The sequence below is a fragment of the Crocuta crocuta genome, unplaced genomic scaffold, assembly GCF_008692635.1.
Source record: "Crocuta crocuta isolate KB4526 unplaced genomic scaffold, BGI_CrCroc_1.0 scaffold17, whole genome shotgun sequence".
Taxonomy (NCBI): domain Eukaryota; kingdom Metazoa; phylum Chordata; class Mammalia; order Carnivora; family Hyaenidae; genus Crocuta; species Crocuta crocuta.
Window position 1 is genome coordinate 1,407,719 of NW_027532041.1, and position 21,032 is coordinate 1,428,750.

The following is a 21,032-nucleotide window of genomic DNA, read 5'->3' on the forward strand; positions in this document are numbered from 1 at the left end:
TCTCCACTGGGGCCACTCCCCACTCTGAGAATGCTTCTCTTCACAAATGCTTAGCACCTCAGTGTACCAGGGAACTGTAATTCGAATATGTTCTTATGTTGTTTGGAAATCATTCTCTCACTCCATATAGCATCATTTGCCCCTGAAACAATGAGCCCTTTTTTTTTTTAATTTTTTAATGTATTTTATTTATTTCTAGGAGAGAGAGAGAGAGACAGCGTGAGCAGGGGAGGGTCAGAGAGAGAGGGAGTCACAGACTCTGAAACAGGCTCCAGGCTCTGAGCTAGCAGTCAGCACAGAGTCCAACGCGGGACTTGAACCCACGAACCGCGAGATCATGACCTAAGCGAAAGTCGGACACTTAACCGACTAAGCCACCCAGGCACCCCAACAATGAGCCCTTTTAAGGCAGGAGATTTGTTTCCTGCTTCTATCATCATTCCCACTTCCTCCTTCCCGCCCCGGAAAGCTCCCTAATATGGGGCCTGCCGGTGGCTACAGTGTGCAGTAATGTTAGGAACACTAAGGTTCATTTCGGCCCTGGCACTTACTCGCTAGGTATCCCAGAGAACTTTGATTTCCTCATTGGGAAAGCGTTTAATAATCCCACCTTCGCCATAATCTCCAGAGTAAAGAGTTAGTTAAAGTAAAAAATAAAAAAATAAAAACTAGGCTACACACCATGCATATAACATGCTCCCATTTGTATTTTTAAGAGAGATATGTAAATAATCCTGCTTGTATGTGCATAGGATGTCTTCAGAAGGTGCCAAGAGGAACTGATAACAGTGAGCACCTCAGGAAGTCTAGAGTAGGACAGCCAATTTTTATTGTATACCCTTTGGGTAAATTTGTTGTTTAAAATTTTTCCTAGCAACATACTGTTTTTAAATTTTAAAAACTAGTTAATGAAATAATAAGTTTTTTTTCAGAGGAAATGTAACAACTTAAATAAAGCCCATAACACAGAGCCTAGCACAGAAAAATCACTCTGTAACTGTTAGCTTTTGTGTTGAATATTAAATAATTGTAGAATTCATCCATGTATTTATTAACAGACGAGATCGCCAGCTATCCTGTAAGCCAGCCATGCAGATATGAGCCAATCATTTCTCAAGCAGCCTTGCTATGTTAAGTAGAGAGGAAAACTTGTTTGCAAAGGTCCTACTCGTCATTGACTGTAAACACATCCTTTGGCTGGGTCCTGCACCCCTGCAGGTCACCATCACACAGCTGCTCCCTACCGCCCCCCTTCACTGGCTGAAAACCTGTTTGGGGCCCAGTATGGGGGTACAGAGCAATGCAGCATTGCCCTCGAATGTGGGTGCTACCCAAGTGGCCAGCCCATGCTGAAGGTGAATGGTCACGGGCAACTGACCCCGTCAAATGCATTGGAGTCCCGGCGACTCCACCCAGGCTTCTCAAAGCTGTGAAAGGAACCAAACAGGTGGGTAACCTTTGGCTTGGAACAGTCCATATTTTGTGGGATACTTGTGGGAAGGAGCAGCAGGGTGTATCCTGTTTCTAAGAAAACAAACACACGACACAAACAGGCTACGGTGAGAGGTTCCCTGGCTGATGTGTTGGTTGCTACCTCTTACCCAACTGTTTATTGAGGCCCCATTCTCTGCATTAGTCAATATGACAGGAAGATGGCGTGAGATAACTCACCTGTCTGGTTAAGGGTGTGGCTTTGAAGTAGGCGAGATCTGAGTTCAAATTCCTTCTCTACAACTTAACTAGCTATCTGATCTTGAGCAAATTATTTAACTTGAGCGTTAGTCTTGACAGGTATGATAAAGCTGAGGTCTTACAGTTGCAGATAATAGTAAATAAACTAATAACGGTATAGACCATTTGGTATAGCACCCGGCACAGAATAAGTAATGAATAAATGTGACTGGTATATTATTATTATTGAGCTAAACTTCTCACAGTTTGGTGGGAAGAAAATACTCATACAGACAAAGTCAGCTGCATAATAGTAAGCATTAGCTGCTATACCATTAGCACCAAAATAAATGTGCTGGATGACAGCTATATGTCTTCCTTCAGAAAGAGTAAACATAAGTACACACACCTCCTGCTCCCTGCCTCTCTCATGCCTGGGCCATCCCCTTATGGGTCCTTGAACCCCTGAGCTTTAAGCATTTAGCAGGAATTCATAAAGGGCATAAATCACCGCAAGCAGAAACAGAGAGGCCTTCCTGGAAGAGATAAAAATGTGAACTAGGGCCTAAAAGAAGAGAGAATTTATTTTATTTTTTTAATGTTTACTTATTTTTGAGAGAGAGAGAATGTGAGTGGGGGAGGAACAGAGAGAGACACACACAGAATCCAAAGCAGGCTCCAGGATGTCAGCAAATAACCCAACACAGGGCTCGAACCCACGAACCATTAGTTTATGACCTGAGCCAAAGTTGGCGGTTAACCATCTGAGCCACCCCGTGCCCCAAGAAGAGAGTATTTAAATGGGCCAAGAGAAACAGGCACAGAACTTGCTCAGATACTTGCAAGAGGACTGGTAAACACAGCGCACAGACAAAATGGGGAGTGCGGTGACAGCTCCCTGGCACTACAGCAGCATTGCAGTGAAGCTTCTGGGCCTGGCCTCTGGAATCAGGCTGCCTGGGCTCCCCTCCCACCCCAGCAGCTTGCTAGTGTTCGACACAAAGCACACACCTCACTTCTCCGTGGCTCCATTGCTTCATTGGCGATGAGAAGGTTTTTATTTTGGTGGCAGAAATATTAGAGAGGATCTGGATTGCAAAGCTGAGCCCTCTGGACTTTCCTCAGGTCCCAGGGAATCCTTTTCTGAGACCAGGGGAAATAAATTGACAGTGGCATTGTATGTGAGCACACAGTGTTCAGGAGAGATTAGATCGGAGAAGGAAAGATGAAAGGCATGAGTCCTGTTATGGGGCTGATACTGTGGCCCTAACTTGAGGTGCCGGGAGTCCAGACAGAGGTGAAATAGCAGAGAGAATGGGGAAGAATAAAAATGAAGAGTTTGTTAATGTGTAGGGATCAAGAGAATTTGGAAAGTGTCTGGTGAAGCAGCCACTGTGACCCATGAACACTTAAAGTGCGGCCAGTCTAAATCAAGATGTGCTGTACCTGTAAAATGCAGACCGAGTTTTAAATATTTAGTAACCAAAAAGAAAAAAAATCTGTTAGTTTTCTTACATGGATTACATTTTGATTTTGGTCATATTCATCTAAAGAAACTATCAAAAGTTTACTTTTTTCTTTTTTCCATGTGGCTACTAGAAAAAATTTTGATTGCATATGTGGTTCACATTTCTATTGGTTGGTCTAAGGAATTAGGAGGAGGCAAAAGGGATGCCTCATGACCAGGACAGTGGGTGTCACTCATAGAGAAAAGGACATCAGAAAGGTTTGAGGCAGGCAGTGGTATTTCACTGGGTTTTCCATGTGTTGTGTTTGAAGCAGCTGGGCAGCTGCTGCACATAAATTTATTTTTAATATTTTAGTGTTTATTTTTTGAGTGAGAGTGAGCAGGGAAGGGGCAGAAAAAGAGGGAGAGAGAGAATCCCAAGCAGGCTCTGCACTGTCTCTGCCCCCAGCGCAGGACTCCAACCCACAAACTATGAGATCATGACCTGAGCTGAAATCAAGAGCCGGACACGCAACTGACTGAGCCACCCAGACGCCCCTGCATGTAAAGTTAAATAGGCTTTCACTTAAGACGTTGGGATTGTGGTAAAGGATTGTATGCGAAGTGCGTTGGTCATAGCTAACGTCATAAGGGTAGAACATTGTCTACCTTACTGAGGACCAGTGTGGGTCAGGCAGGTGCTGTGTAATGTACATACATCCTTTTATTTCCTCCTGGTAACAACCTTGTGAAGTACGTACTATTATTATATCCTTTCTCATTTTACAGATGAGGAAACTGGAGTTTAGAGAAGTGAACCAACTTGAGGTGTAGTAAGTGATGAGCCAGGATCCAAATTTATCTGTCAAAGCCTTGTTCGCGCTGCGATATCAGTCCTCCAGGTCAGAGCCCCTGAGAAAATGGAGTCAGAAGAAGGAGCCATATTGTAGAAAGGAATATCATTGGACAAGCAAGAACAGGATAGTCAAGCATCACTAAGAGGAGAAACTTTCCAGAAGGAAGTGGCTGTTCAGAAACCCGGGTGAGACTTTTATAGCAAAGAAGTATGTTAGACGATAACAGCTATTTCAAACTGAAGCACACTGAATCCTGTAAATTAAGGTCATTAAAAAGGAGTTAGTATTTTCTAAGGCTTGTTCAGAACTTTGGAAAGTTAAGCATAGGTAGGAAGTGACGTTCTTTTCAATGGACATACTCTAATTTCCGGGCAAAAATAACATGGGTAGAACCAAGAGCCAGGACTCTGACAATCGTTATTGGTGTTTCTCAGGAGGACCAAATCAGAACCACGGAGGAAGCTTTAAATACAAATTCCTGGACCCTGCCACAGACCTATTGATTTTTTTTTTTAAATAAGTGCTTCAGAGGTTCTAGATACACAGTGAAGTTAGGAACCCACTACGCAGTCATCACAGCTCTCTCCTGGATTTATTACCCTGATGGGCTCATTCTCATGGCTTCCTACCAGCTTCGCTAGGGATTATGGGATCATCCTCTGTCTTTAACAATAGCCCTACCTAGAATCTGGGACAGTCCTTCTTTTAAAGAAAAGCAACCAGTTCTTCACTTAAGTCTTCTCCCAAGGCCACTTTCTCGACACCTACTGTCATTGCTATGGAGACCACCTATCTAAAGGAGTAGTGGGCCCTAAATGGAGGTCACATCTTCTTTTGTGCAGGGCTCCTGACAGCTCCCCCTGCCCCCTTCCATTCCTTCCTTGTACTTTTGATGTTCAGAGACAAGCAATATAGGGTGGTGAGTAAGAGGATGACCTTGGGAGTCAGGTGGCCCTGAGTCCCAGCTCTGCTACGTAAATCAGCATAATCTTCATCAAGATTCTTTTGACCTCTCTGTGTTTCATCTATAAAACAGAAATGATAAAAGAACTCCTCTCTAAGAGGATTAAATGAAATGATTCATGGAATTCACTTACCAGGCACATAATAAATGGGGGTAGCGGTCAAATTTTATCATTATAACAACAACAGTAACATCATCGCCACCATCACCATTGTTATTCAGGGACATGTGGCTGGCTGGCAGGTAAAGTGAACTCATCAGAGATACCAGGTAAAGACCTCACAGGGGTCTGCAAGTATAAATGCTACTTTTAGAGGATGAACTCTTGAGGTCTTGAGAGAGTGCTCTTCTTATTTTTCATTCTAATCCTGAACTTATATAAACTCTGAGAAAAACTCCAGTCACTCTGTCTTCCGCCAGCCCCAACGACATTTTCCACTGTTCCGTGCAGCCCTTCCTCATCTCTCCCTCTCATTTTTCTCCCCCATAGGCCAGTCACTCATTCTTTTTGCCCTTTGCTCTCAAAACTGGACAGAAACAGGGCAGGACATGGGGCTGGTCACAGGTTCACCACCTTCGGTCTTAGGGCCTGTGAGCTCTGGTTGGAGAGAAGGAGAAAGAATCTGACACTTCCATCTCGGTGTTTTCAGGTCTCAGGGCTTGATATGTTCAGCAATCATGGCATGATAATAATAGAAATCATAGCTAGCCTTTGTAAGTTATTTACAGATTACAAAACAACAGATTAACAACTGTGTATCAGTCAGGGTTCAGTTACAACAGAGTGCTTGGCAGTGCCAGCAGAATGGGCTTTTGTACAGGGGATGAGGTGCTTGCGTAATCAGCAGAAGGGCTGGAGGAACTGGTTCCTGACTTCCAGACCAGGACCAGCTTCCGGACATCACCATAGAATTACTCCCACCCACACCCCCCTACCACCACCACCGGGGCCCAGCAGGAAGCGGAGAATTGGGAGGCTGCTGTAGCCACACAGTTTCTTAGCGTCACGTTGCCAGCAACTGCACACTGGGTTGCTCCCAAAGAGCAACGTGCTCACCACCCTGCTTGCCTGCAGAAAATAAGCCAGGCCGCAAACACTGGCCTCCTCACTTCCACCTTCCAGATCTCTGAAAAACGCATCCCCACCCCTTTGGTGGAGCCCCATCATCCAGATTCCAGTTGCAAGGGAACCTTAGTAGCTTAGTTGGCTCAGGTTGCCATAACAGTACACAGGCTGAGTGGCTTAAATAGCAGAGATTTGTCTTCTGGAGGCTAGAAGTCTGCAATCAAGGGATCAACAGCCTTGCTGTCCTCCAAGGCCTCTCTGCATGGCTTGTAGATGGCCATCTTCTCCCCGTATCTTCACATGTTCTTCCCTCTGTGCCCGTCTGTCTCTGAATTCCTTTTTTTTTTTTAATTTGAGAGAGAGTGCATGCATGAGCAGGCAGGGTAGGGGCAGAGAGAGAGAAAAAGAAAGAATCCCAAGCAGGCAGTACACTGTGAACACAGAGCCTGCTGTGGGGCTTGAACCCATGAACCCGTGAGATCATGACCTGAACTGAAATCAAGAGTTGGATGTTTAACTGACTGAGGAACCCTGGCACCCCCTAAATTCCCTCTTCTTGTAAGGACACCAGTCATACTGGATCGGGGCCCACCCTAATGAGCTCATTTAACTTAATTGTGTCTGTAAAGGCCCTATCTCCAAATACAGTTTATTCTGAGTTGGGGGGAGGGGCATTTTTCTTTCCGTCACTGTGGTGTCGCAGGGCACCACAGAAGGAAGGGAGGGCAGCTGTCCAGTGCCAACCATCAGGGACTGTAGGTGCCTAGAGTACTTCGCAGGGGGCGTGATCAGAAGGTATAGGTACTTAACACTTCAGCAAAAGTATTCTTTGTATTTATTACACTTACATGCATATTTTATCTGATGCTCTTAACAGCTCTTTGAAATATGAACGTTATTATCCCCATTTTTCCCATGAGAAAATTGAGGCTTACATAGGTTACAAGTCCTTCCAGAGGGCCCTAGATCTAGGCAGTGGCAAGGACAGGAGTGAGCTCAAGTCCCCTGTCCTAATCCTTGAGTATGTCCCTGGAACGAAATGTCCAAGGCATAGTACAAAGGCTGTGTCTTAAGTTCAAATAGAGGGATAGGCAGGTATGTCAGCAAATGTTAAAGCCACAGCCTCTACTTAGGTCCAGCCCACTTTTATAAGATTCTCTGATTTTTCCAGACATCTTTGTCTTAAAGTGATAGCTCCGTTTTTCAAATGTTGACAATTTAAAGTTAAAACACACACACATACCACATACACACACGGTTGAGTTAACCCTGTGCAGGGCCTGACCAAACATATCCATAGTCTGGATTCAGCCTGCAGGCTCTGATTTAAAACAAGTGTTCAGGAGATAGAGACACTGTTCTAAGGATCTGACTGTACTCCCTCTAGGGCCATATTAAAGCCTGCTGCTAACCAATCATATTACCTTGAAATTCTTCTTTTACTCTTTTGCTGGGTGAATTTTTCTTCTGTTTCATACCGAATGCATGATTTTCGGTCTTGTCAGTAAAGCAAGAGACCCGGCATTTATTAAATATCTGTGTGCACAGGGTACAGTACTGATAGGCACTCTTGTTTCTCTTCCCAGCAACCCTGTGAGGTAAGTATTGCCGCCTGCACCCTGTTAATAGATGAGGGGCACTGACAAAGAGCCAAGCCAGGGAAAGACATTAAGACTTTGATAGTTGAAGGCAAGATCAGAAGGGAAGATAAGATGGAAACCGTTTCAGGGTTTTTTGTTTTTTAACCTGCTCTTTTATTATAGACACAAGGGGCGTATTTACTCAGAACGCTGGCTTTGGTCCAGGCCTTCAGTTATTGGCCTGGCCAGGATGACCTTGTGATTCAGCTGCTGCTTCCCTGCTCCCTGACACACTTTCCAACCCCACCCTCTCCCTGCTGCAGGCTGCTCTGGACAAAGATTAAGATGCTCTTCTTTCCCTAATGGGAAATCTTGTTCCTAGGAATTTCTAGGAACCTAAGAACTCAGATGAACAACAGCCTTAAAACCAATGCCAACTATTTGAATCACTAAATATTACATATGTGTATTTAGATCTGCTAGCCACATGTAAAAATGTGAACAAGGCCGCAGAAGCGATAGCCGGGGTTTCCTCAAACTGAGGTTCTGTGCAGGCCTCTGCCCTTTAGGGAGGCAGAGACAGGGATAGAGGGCTGGGGGCTCAGGATCTCCAGATGCTGACCTCAGTCCTTGCCTGGGCGTGACAGCTAGAACATTCTTGCTTAGCTTGCAGAAAGGAGAGGGGAGGCCTGTTTTGCAGGGCACTGGATAAACAGATGCTTTCTGCACCAGAAGGGATGTTGCACAGAGCAGTCAGCAAGCCCACAACTGCAGGTCATCAGTGTCAAGGTCACCTTGCCCTGAGTGTTTGTGAATCAAATTAATTGGAATTGCATCCTCGGTGCAGTAGGAAGCATGGTTTCCAGTGTGAAAGGCTTACAAACTGGTTCAGGGCTTATGAGTTGGGTTAACTTGAGGCAAGTCTTTCAAACTTCAGTTGTCTCATCTATAAAATGAGCATGAAATAGTAATACCTTTCAGGATCGTAGTGAGGCTTCACAGACCACTGCGAATGAAAGCAATGTGTGCAGTCTAGGGTTGCATACAAATATCAGGTGGTGTTTGCCTTGGAAGCTATTCTTAAAATAAGAATAAAGCAAGCCTTTTATCCACCTGGTAGCACAGACAGACATCCTTGCCTTTGAGGGAAGAGCAAAAAAACCAAAAAAACCCTCTTAAGGCACAGAGATGGTCGGAGCTGTCTGTTCTCTCCATCTAGCTGTTGAGAAGATGCAAAGAAGCTGCAGGCGGGGAGGAAGTCCTCAGCAAGACCTCCAGCTCCTGGAAACACCTTCCATCTCCCCCCAGTCAAATAGTGGTGGCTGTTTTTGCAGTGACAGGAGGCAGCTCAGCCCTGAGTCCCTCCACAGGACTCCTTAAGTTGAAACAATAGAACTTTGATCTGACTTCTCCCTAAGAAGAATGGTGTAGTAGGAGATGTTGTTCTCCAGTGGCCCCATACACAACTTTTGCTAGGAATGGCCACAGCTATCCCCCATTTAATTGACCTGCCAAATGCTATTCCTGTACAGTATTCAGTGGGAAGTTGTTGGTGTTTAATAATCTGTGAAGCTGTGAAAATCACCCATCTCCTAAACTTTAACTACTTTTCTGGGTGGGTTTAGACATGTGCCAGGAGAGGGAAACAGACTTTGAGAACTCGTATTTGCTTTGGGAGCCCGAGAAAAGTTGGTGGGGCCAGAGGAGGGGCTCCACTCCTCCTGAAGCAAAGGAGAAAGGGTCCCCAGGGGAAGGAAGCCAGAAGCTGTCTGAGAAATGGGAAAAGACTGAAGGAGCAAGTCAGAACTCTGATATCAGAATAGGGGACAACTGCCAGAAGCGCTAAGCCTGCAGGCATGAACTGTGAATTGCTACCTGTTTTCAGTCACGACTCTTATTACCGGAAGAAACTCCTCCGTGTACTAGAAGGCAAAGTTTCTCACCGATTTTAGAGGGACTACCCCAGTATTTTTTTAAAAATTTTTTAATGCTTTATGTTTTGATATCTGGAGGGAGGGGCAGAGAGAGAGGGAGACACAGAATCTGAAGCAGGATCCAGATTCCAAGCCGTCAGCACAGAGCCTGATGCAGGGCTCGAACCCATGAACCACGAGATCATGACCTGAGCCAAAGTTGTACGCTTAACCGACTGAACCACCCAGGTGCCTCTACCCCAGTATTTTATAAATAGAGCCTGACCATGGGCTCTTTGCTCATAGCTTTGTGGGAGGGAGCAACGAATGGTCCAGGCTGACCAATGTGAACTGGTGTGCAGTTAGAGGAAAACTCGCTCAGGCCTTGGAAACTTTATGCCCTGGAGGCTGAAGGAAAGAGAATGCTTGGCGTTATTCTCATGCAAAGGGACGTGTAGAAAGTCCTTAGGATGGAGCCTGGAAACCACAGGCCCTTCAGAAGGGTATCATATTCACATTCTGGAGGCTAGGGGCCAGTCCTCAGAACCTTCGCCAACTGGCGCAGGAGCCCCATTTAACATCCTGCAGGGCACAACATGTGCAACTAGAATGCGTGAATCAGGGTGCTTCACTGTGCTTGCAGGGAGGTTTGCCTTCTGCCTCCGTCCCATTTCAGAGGCTCTGTTAATAAGAGCTTGCCTGGGAGCACAGAAGAACACTGGGCCAGGCCACTGCGTATGAGCCAAACCCCTGGGAGCAGACCCTGGCTAGGCCTCTCCCTTGGGTGGGGCTGGATGCCCGGAGTCTGAGGAAGAGGCAGCGAGGCAGGGAGTGTGTTGAAATGAGGTCGCCAAGGCCTAGGCTAAAGCAGGGCCACCCTGCCCTGCCATAGGATTCCTCCTCCCAGTTTCCTGCACGGCCAGGACATCCTTATTCTAGGGGAATCCTCTGTTGCCTGTCACCAGCCCTTTCATTCTGCCCGGAGAGCAGAGTGCAGCAGAATTGCCTAAGGAGGCACTTAAACAGGGGCCTCATTCCACAGCCCACCCAGGCCCAGTCGTCAGAACGCTGGAGCCTCACTGACCTGGGGGAGGCAGCCAGGTACACGGAATTCTGATTCATCGTGTTGAGTATGGCCTCCTATGGATAAATACAAGAGCAGCTGCTGTTTGTTGGTCCTCCAATAAATACTATATGTACATGAACAAAGGGACTCCTCAAAAACCATCATCTCAAATTATGCAGAAGAAAACTTGGGGCCATAGAGGTTAAGTGACCAGCCCAGTTTCACGCAGCTAGTAAGTGCCAGAGGCAGGGTCCAAACCCAGGAATGTGAAACATGACTGTGAGGCTGGATGTCAAATTTCTGCACACAGTTAAAAACAGGTTTTTGTTTGTTTGTTTGTTTTTTAAATACAATTGACCCCAAGCTGCCTCTGACCAAAGCTCTGGCCCGGAGCCCTTGGGAGCATTCCAAGTGTGGCAGAGCTCAGGTAGAGAGCTTTGGTGCTCACATGGTAGACACTGTGGAGCCTAGGGGTTGCGGGCGTGTTGTTTAGCCCTGCCTGGTCCTAAGCCTTTATGGCTGAGATGCTTGGTGCAACTGTGGCCCTTCCAGAAGGTTGAGTCAGCCTCGGTTTGCTGCAGGCGCCACGGTGCCCTGAGACTTTGCTGAGCCCTTGCATAGTATGAGGGAGGCATACCTACCGTCCACCTGCTGCTATGAGTCACAGAACTGCCACCGTGCTGCCCGGCCTGCCAGCTCCGCCTTTCCCCCCCGCTCGCCACAGTGCCCAGACAGAACTTAGCCATATATGGCAGAGGCGCCAAGCAGCGCTTTTCCTAGCCTGCCTGCCTTTTGGAATATGTCCTTAGACAACCAGCAGGGTTGAAGCTCAAGGTCCAGGAGGTTTAATTTCCTTTTTACCAGGTGGCCGAGGAGCGAAAGGAAAAGAGCAGCCTTGGCTCCAAGGCTCAAGTCCGAGAGGAGAGTCAACCCCCCGAACATGTGGAGGGAGGGGTACAGGATTAGCAAGTGCCCTGGCTGCCTGGCTGAGGCGAGAGAGAGGTAAAGGAGGGAAAGACAGTTCTATTAAATATTTCAGGCTTTAAACTACTCAGTGTATCCCCTTTGACATTTGCAGGGGGTTCATCACAGAGAGTCTTGCAGCTGAAAGGTTCCCACTTTTTCTTGAATAAAGGCTTCCTTATCTGCCTAACTAACATTCCTCAAATGATTGCAAACCTCGATTGCACCTAAAAATGCACCCTTTGTGCAAAGTTCTCCAGAGGCACTCTCCTTTGCTGTTTTCTGTTGCCAGCACTTGAATCAGTGTAATAGTGGGGTAAGAGAGCCAAAGTGAAATAAAATCAAACCTTCTGTTAAAGTACATAGCAGTAATATTAAACTACACACGTTAACGCAGACTGTGCTTGCATATGCTCATATGTGCCAGAGGCCCCCTAACTACCACAAATGTTTATGTATATTTGTTTCCTCTTAGAAGATACTAGAAAAGGCTCCATTGTGCTGTATGTCAGGGTGTATGGATGAAACAACTAGTACTGGCTTTCTGCAAAGGAAAGATTTATGAAGGAGCTCCCATGGGAAGGCATTCTCGTAACTACCTCACGGAGCCCGTGATGACCAGGGAAAAAAATGCATCCTTTTCCCCTAAGTAATGAAAACTTCAGGAATGTTTAAACAACTTACATTCTTTTCAGGTTTCAGGTAAAAACGATACCTGACAATGTCGAGCAAAACAGCAAGCACCAACAACATCGCCCAGGCACGGAGGACTGTGCAGCAGTTGAGAATGGAGGCCTCCATCGAGAGAATAAAGGTAAGAAGCCTGGATGGGATCAGACAAGTTTTCTGGTCAGGCCCCTCTGTTCGTTTCTACCCAGCATGGGCTTCATTTCAAAAGCACAGGGAAGCCAAAGTGTCTGAGTTAGCCTCTCTATTTGAACAGAAAATCTAAATCCAATGACAGGATTCCCCAAGGACCTGCCTTCCCTGAAAGTCCTGTGATCTCTCTGTTCTGCACTGGGACAGGGTTCTAGATGGACTTTATAAACACCCTTGTTATCCCTCTGGAATTTACTAAGCACTCTAGAGTTATATGTGCAGGTGAGCTAGTCTTGCACAGCAAGGTCAACACTCAGGGTCTCCTTTTTTAAGACTATGCCACTTTTTAAATGTGTACGGACTATTTTAATGACCACATTCTGCACCCAGGGTGAGTAATGCCAGCCTTAATTGAGATCTGCAAGAAACGGGAAGGCATTTGTAAGGTCACCTGACTTCGAAGTCTTTTCTCCCCAAATCCCAAGAGAGAACTAGGCAGTGTGTACCCTGGAATGTTGTGAGTAATGCTGTTTCCTAGAAACTGAAGCAGTCACCTGATACATTCCTCTGGGCCTAGAGATAGTCACCTGTCTTCAAAACATGAGGCTGCTTATGCTGTATTTGACAGGACTCAGCTGCTCTGTGTTCCTTGCCTGAGGACACTGATCTGATTATGCTGTGGAATAGCCCACCCAAGACTTCTGAACAGGGCATGGCATTTTCTCTTTTTAACTCCTGCCAGAGGAAGCACTGAATCTTCCAATTGGAGAGAGAAATTTTATCCCTCCTTTTATTTTCCCAAGAGTATTGACTCCAAGCCCATAATTCAATTCCTAAACTCTGTCCTGCATTCCACTTTTGTATCAAATACAAGCTAAGATACAGCCTTCCCTTGATTCACTTATACTGCCCCATTCTCACACTTTTTGTTTTGAAAAATGTCAAACCTTTAGAAGAGCTATAACAAACACCCATCTACTCTGCCAAGAGTCACCAATTATTAACATTTTGCCACATTTGCTTTTTCTGTGTTTGTACACACACCCACACAACACATACCCTTTAAACCACTTAAAAGTTATTTGCAGACATCATGACTCTTCGCCCTTAAATACTTTACCTTCTTCATAACCACAGTACAATTATAACATTCGCAATCATCTAATACTATCTGATCCACAGTCTACTTTTGAAGAATCCAGGCCACTCATTTTCCAGAATGGCCCTCTCATTGGGTACCATCGCTTACCGATTATTCAATGCTGGCTAAATGTTTTGGCAGGAATACTTGCTAGCTGGTGATAGGTCATCTGTGCTCACACTAGGAGGCACATGATGTCATTTTTCTCCGATCTTTAAATCTGATCACTCGGTTAAAGAAGCAGAACTGCCAAATGTGTCCCTTTACAAATCTTTGTCCTTTATAACTGATAAGTAATCTGGGAGAAACAGGGTCTCAAAGTATCACTCCACCAGTCTATCCAAAGGGCCAGCATTCAACTGCCCTTTTAATGTTTGACAGTCCATTATTTTCTCATGTGTTTGCTTTGGTTTGTCAGGTTTCAAAGGCATCAGCGGACCTCATGTCCTACTGTGAGGAGCACGCCAGGAGTGACCCTTTGCTGATCGGGATACCAACCTCAGAAAACCCTTTCAAGGATAAAAAGACTTGCATCATCTTATAGAGGAACACAGAAACAGTCCCTCACCTCTTCTCAACAAAGCAAATTGTGAGCAGCTCCTGGGAAGAAATTTACCTTCAGCTTATTTGGTAACCACTGCTAATAACTAAAATACTCTGACTTGGAATGATTGACTCTGATGTCTTTATTTTCCAAGTTGCCCTTTCTCTAAAACACCTGTTACTGATTTAATACAGAATTACAAATCATCTTTTCCATTTGATAACTACGGCGTCATATTGGATTATTGCTTTAGAAAAGTTGGTTTGGGCCATTTAAAAAAAAGCATGATTATATACTTTTAAATATATGAATAACCCAGTCATAAAGATGAAAATGCCAAGAATAACTTAGTATGTTTTTAATAGGGTTGTGCCAACCTGTACAGTGTACATGGGTGAGGAGTGTTTTGTGTGTATATATATGTCTTTGTATATACACATATCAATGCTTATTTCCTTATTAAAATTTCTCTCTCCATGCCATCAGTTCAACTGCAGAAGTTATACCTTTGTCTTGAGCTGTATGTAGATAGAATAAAAGTTTTTCATATAGTTATTGTACAAAAGGTATCCACTGTAATTGAGTCATGAAGAAATGTTGGCTGACCTCTTAGGCTAAAATCAACTATACCGATTAAAATTTAAAAACGGAACTAAAAACCTTCTTATGAGGTATTCACAAGGGAACCTAAAAAGGCTCCTATGATCCTGAGTCTGGAGAAGCGGGGGGAGGCCTCTGGGGCTCATGTTTTCTGGATTATGAGGAGACACCTCTGCCACCCTAATGCCTAGAGTGAGACAGAGTGTGCATGAGCCCCTGCCAAAGAGGAGCAGGAATGTGTGAAAACCAGCTGCTTTTCTCAGCCAGACTTTGTGATTTCACTCTCTCTGCCCTGCCCTTTGTCTTTCCTCTCCCGCTAGAACATCTGTTTCCAGAGCCCAAGTGGGTAGAACACGGTGGGACTGAAACATATGAAACACAATGGTATCAGGCCCTTAAGCACCTTTCAAATACCTATAGTGCCAGTGTGTTCCCTACCTTGTCCACAAACCACCTGAAGCAGGCTTGGAGTCAGGGGTACACAACTTGGGTTTTAGGGCTCCAGCAGTGGGTTCCTGGATTTTCCTTTGGACATGCATGCAGCCCTCACATCCTTGGAATTTCCAGGGGGCACCTCAAGGAATCGCCTGTGCCCAGAGAGTATTGTAACTTTATCAGAGAGAGAGAAAGGTCCTTTAAAAAAAAAAAAGTGCTCACTTAAGAGGTCAAACCATACACAAGCCTTTGAAGTTTTAATTCATCTTTAGTTCATTAAAAATAACTACTGATGAAGGATTAAAACCTCATTTTCCAAAAGGAGTCAACCCCACGATGGAATTATTTATGATGGTTTTCCCTAGTTCTGTATAATCTTGCCCTGCAACACAAGCCCCTTTTAAAACCTAATGTCTGTTTTTGAGCATTAAGCTGATTGTGGGTGAACAATTGTAGTGCTATTTTTAAACTGCTCAAATACAGACAGTATTTCCCCAGTTACCTACCTGTTCAGTATTGTGAACTGCCCGGACTTTTCCAAGGTCATGTGAAAATCACGCCATGGGCCTTAACCTCTTGTCATCTGCCTCTGGGTTTTGCAATATGACCGGTTTCCAAGTAAATTATGGGCACCTGTTTAGGAGAGATAAAGGTGAAATTGGAAATGTGCACTAAAAAGACAACATTACATTTAATGCTTCACTTAATGAGACATTTTCTTTTAATAAGTATATTTTTCTACTGATCGTTTCAGAACACTAATCTTATTTTCACTCTGATTTTTAACATGTTTCTTTAAATATTTATAATACAGCTTGTTAAATATTTTTATGAAATTTATTATACCTTTTCATTATATGTGCACTTTTTCAGTAGCAAGCATAGTTCATTCTTGAGTACTAAATTATGTTCTTTTACCAAAAGAGAACAAATATGTTTTGCTCTCTGTTTGTTAAAAGTGCTTATAGTGGTAAGGAATAGACTTGAGGTCCCTGGAGAGTTCAGCTTTTGCTGGTCAGATAACATAAAGGCTAGGAGTATAAATGTCATGTAACTTCCTAACGAGGGATAGGGCATGTTTAAGAAAAGTGAAATCACATCCTTTGATGCTGGACCCAGTGGAGAAAAATTGTAGCTAAATGTTGATTTACTTACAACTAGACGTCTATGTGAGAAAGTATACATATAGGATATGTAGAAGTCACTTATCAGGCTTTATTTTACTTATGAAACACCATTTTTAACTGTTCTACAGCAGCTGGTTTATGATAATGGACAAATGCCCAGTATGTGTAATTGTTTTTCCAGCTACCACTATAAAAACATACTTAATCGCATATATACATGCAACTTCTTGGCTTCATATCTGTGAAGCTATTTAAATGTGTTCATTATACTTTTGCCTTTAATGCTGTTTTTCTTAATGGTGATCTCTTTCATTCTTAATGTTCATTAGTGCATAAATCTGTCCAATTGAGGCCTCAGGACCATGGCAAGATATGCTAGATAATGTTTCAAGACTCCAGAGTATTTTACAGCAACACATTATTCCAGTTCATTCACCAAGTAGAGGTTGTGGCTACTTTTTCTTCTACAAAGAATCGGGTTTTTACATTTCCTTACCTTATGAAAATGAAAGTGCCATAATTATCTTTTAAAGGAAGGACCTGCCTTCTCTCCATACTGTTTTTGTACTTTACTAATCTTTCAACTATCAAAAAAAATTATACCAGTGATTTAATAACTTTGAGGCACAGGTTAATTGAAGTAGTAGACATTGTGCTGAACTTTGGCTTCAGATGCCTTCTTCTCAGCTGATTTACAACTAAGTGTCATCTGATTGAAGATCTGTAGAGGCCCAAAAAATGAACTACATGTCAGTCCTTCTCAATAAAACATAATACTGGAGTGTGTTATGAATTGTATTGATTTCTTTTATGGTAGATCTGTTAACAGGAACAAAATACGTGAATCAAATAGAATTTAGTGTAAATTAAAATAGAGCACTTACCAAAAGTTGGGTGGCCTGGATCATAGCCTTGGATCCTTTTTTAGCCAATGTGGTGTCCCTGTGCTGTGTGACTCTGAACAAGGCACTTCATCTCACTGGGCCTCCGTTCTACCATCTGTAAAACAAGGGGCTTGAAGTAGATGATGGTGGAGATCCACTCTCCGAAGCCTCAGGCCAATGGCCTACCCCGCTACAGGGCCTGCCAACGTGTTGGTGCTATAAGCTGCTTCAAAATATAAAATGGTTTGTCTATCATATATGCTCATTTAATAGCTTATGAAAGGACTTTTTGTTATAAAGCCTTTTCTGGTTTTATAGACTTGATTATTGTAATGTCTTGTTTTTAGCCATGTAACTCTAAACATCATTCACTTGATGTCCCAGTAATCCGCGTTTGATATATAGTTGATGGGATTTTGTTATTTTATAGCATTCTTTGGCTACTCATCTGTCCAGCATCTTATTAACCTAAGCACTGTGATCATTGTTTGGAAATCTGTCCTATGGAAAAAATAGAAACATTTACTTCACATGTACTTCACAGATTCAAAAGAAGTTTCATTAAAACATCCTTCTCTTTATTCGATCAGTGCCTCACTGTATCATCCTACTTGTGTTTTGCTCAATAAATTAATAGAAGACCAGTTCTCTTCCATTTTCCTTCATTCAGTTAACATTTTTTAAACCCTGAGAGCCAGATGTTGACTAACAGGCTCTGACACTCCATTGAGTAAGACTCACACAGTCCAGAGCGAGGAGGGTGGAATGGCAGATATATAAACTAACAGTCAAAGTACCAGAGTACCCTGTGAGAAGGAGAGCACATAGTACTGTGAGAGCCCGGAGGAGGAAGGACCAGCTCCACAACAGTGAAGGCTGAGGAGGCGTCCAAGGGAGGTGATGGTTGAGCTGGGTCTTGAAAAAAGAAATCTTGTAAGCACTAGCATGAAGTTTTGGAAGAAAGTGAGGGAAGAGAAGGAGAGTGGGCTCAAAACTCGTGTGCAGAGTACCTCCCAAACTACTTGTTTATCCTGCAAGCAACAGGAAGGCAGTGGAGGTTATTAAAGAGGAATGATGTAATGGTATCCAATGTGTAGAGGGCTGTTTCCCATCCTGAGACCCAGCTGTGACCATGGAAACAGATAACAAATGAAAAGGCCATTACACTCAACAATGACTCATACTCACCAAGTGTTTGCCAAAGGTACCCTGCCGCCTCCTCAATTCCTTCCCTTAGGGCTGGGATTCCCTTAGAGATGAAGGAAGAATATCATCATCCAGAAAGGGGGAAAAAAGGCAGCCAATGAGTGGTTACAAACTAGGCAGCTGCAGAGATGGTCCTAACTTATGAGAATCAGTACTTACATACTATAAAGAAGCCAAAGAGTCCCTCAACCCTTTCTAGGAAAGAACTAAAGAATTTAGATATTTTGGTCATGGAAAACAGCAACTAACATGCACTTTCACTTGTTCAGACCAAATTACAAGTTACTGTGACTTTCAGTGGAAGACAACAGTATTGGGAGATGGGATCGGGTAGGGGTGGGTTTAAAACAAGATGAAGAAAGAGGGTAATAAAAAAGAGAGACAATGTAAGTAAACATGGCAGATGAAATGTTACACTACCTTAATATTATGAACAAAGAACTCACACCTAGAATGATGGTGTTAGCTTGGTGTGGAGATGCATATTGTGGCCTTTCAACTCTCTTAGATATGGGGGGGGGGGGGGGGNTTGGTTACAACATACATATACCTGTGTATACACATTATAAGCCACTTTATTTGGCTAAGTAGACACTTGAGGATTTCTCCCTCCTTCCTTCCCTGTCCCTAGGTTTACAAACTTTTGGGTTACAGCTCTGTAGAACCGGATTCCACCATCAGCTGTGGCCATCTTTGCACAACCTAGCATGGATATCACTTTTAGCTTGTCTTCAGAGGATGGCCCTACTGGCGACTTTACCCTTTTACCACCGTAAGCAGCAAACAACCTTTGCCTTCAGATGAGCCCTTCTGCTACTCCAATTAATATCACCTTATCAGAGTCATTCATGTCTATTAAGGCCATTTTACTGTAGGCCAGCCTTGGACAAACACACACAACTGGTCTCAAGAACCCTTCCTTCAATTATCAGTTTTTTTCAGAAACCAATATTCTCTTTATCCCAAAGGGAAATGCAATCCTAATAAATTCATACTAAAATCCTAATGACTTAGTGGTTAGTAGATCATTGGAACTATAAAATAGGACTATGGAAAGAGCAATGTTTAGCATAAAGGAGTAGAAAATAGTAAAGTTTTAGCTATCATTGAGAATTATTTATATGAAGCATTCTTACACCCTATGAATCCTAGATAATCTATTCAATTATAAAAGTAATTGAAACCACTGAGGGATAATGGTAAGATCCCAGGCTTGGAAGTCTAAGAAATGTACAGCCAAAATATCTATGTACAAGTTGCTACTTCTGGTCTCCAGATCCATCCCCACCCCCCTCCCCCACATCCTTCCACGCACACATCTTTCTTAGAAATGAGAGCTTCACTAAGAGACTTCAAATCTGGTCCTAACATAAAATACTCATCCTGTGACATCATGAGGGCCCTGTGGATGGATGTATAGGTTGTTACACTGGGGCCAAACCTAAGGCAGTCACTCACTGGAAGAACATGGCCAGCAGTTCTACTTTATTCCTGGCACTGACAGACTTGAGCATTAATGTCTCCTAGGATCTGGTTAAGGATAACCCTAAGTAAAAGTTGACATGCGAACAAAAGAGAAAAACCCAGAAATAAACCCATGCTTATATGGTCAATCTATGACAAAGGAGGCAAGAATATACGATGAGGAAAAGAGTCTCTTTGATAGATAGTGCTGGGACTGCTGAACAGTTACACACAGAAGAATGAAACTGGACCACTTTTTACATCATACACAAAATCAACATGGGCCAAAGACTAAATAGGAGACATAAAACCTTAAAACTCCTAAAAGAAAACATAGGCAATAATTCCCTTAACATCAGCCTTTGCAACAGTTTTCCAGATACGTCTCCTCAAGTAAAGAGAACAAAAGCGAAAACAAACTATTGGGACTACACCACAATAAGAGGCTTTTGCACAGGGTAGGAAACCAACAAAACAAAAGGCAGCTTACTGAATAAGACAAGATACTTACAAATAATATATTTGGAAATGGGTTAATATATAAAATAAATGACTTACGTAACTCAATACACATACACACACACTAATAAACCTGTTAAAAATGGGCAGGAGACCTGAATAGACATTTTTCAACAAAGACATACAGGTGGCCAACAGACACATGAAGAGGTGCTCAACATCACTAAGCATCAGAGACGTGCAAGTCAAAACCACAATGAGGCATCAATCTCACACCTGTCAGAATGACTAGACTCAAAAAGTCAAGAAATAATGTGTGTTGGTGAAGGTGTAGAGAAGAGAAATCCTTTCTACACTGTTGGTGGGAATACGAATTGATGCAGCCGCTGTGAAAAACAGTATGGAGGTTTCTAAAAAACTAACTAAATAAACATACCCTATCATCCAGTAATTCCCCTACGAGGTATTTACCCAAAGAAAATACAAACACTAATTTGAAAAAATAGATGCACCCTTACATTTATTGCATTAAAAATATTTTTTTTTTAATTCTAGGGGCGCCTGGGTGGCTCAGTTGGTTAAGCGTCTGACTTCGGCTCAGGTCATGATCTCGTGGTTCGTGGGTTCGAGACCCGCGTCGGGCTCTGTGCTGACAGCTAGCTCAGAGCCTGGAGCCTGTTTCAGATTCTGTGTCTCCCTCTCTCTCTGACCCTCCCCTGCTCACGCTGTCTGTCTGTCTCTCAGAAATAAAAAAAACATAAAAAAATTTTTTTTTTAATTCTAGTATAGTTAATATGCAGTGCTATATTAGTTTCAGGTATACAAA

General features: G+C 43.4%; 1 protein-coding gene across 4 annotated transcripts in view; it reads left to right on the forward strand.

Annotated features, from left to right (window-relative positions):
- The window catches only part of GNG12 (G protein subunit gamma 12), a 128,777-nt gene extending 111,056 nt beyond the window's left edge, over positions 1-17,721 (forward strand). For 2 of the 4 annotated variants that reach the window (XM_077776345.1, XM_077776346.1), the window contains 2 exons: positions 12,223-12,341; positions 13,906-17,721. In XM_077776345.1, coding sequence (XP_077632471.1) covers positions 12,249-12,341; positions 13,906-14,031 — 219 coding nt within the window. In that variant the 5' untranslated portion in view covers positions 12,223-12,248 and the 3' untranslated portion in view covers positions 14,032-17,721. Of the gene's footprint in view, positions 1-3,929; positions 4,161-12,222; positions 12,342-13,905 lie in introns of those variants that run through there. The other 2 variants (XM_077776347.1, XM_077776344.1) reach the window with 2 other exon arrangements.
- The last annotated feature ends 3,311 nt before the right edge of the window (positions 17,722-21,032 follow it).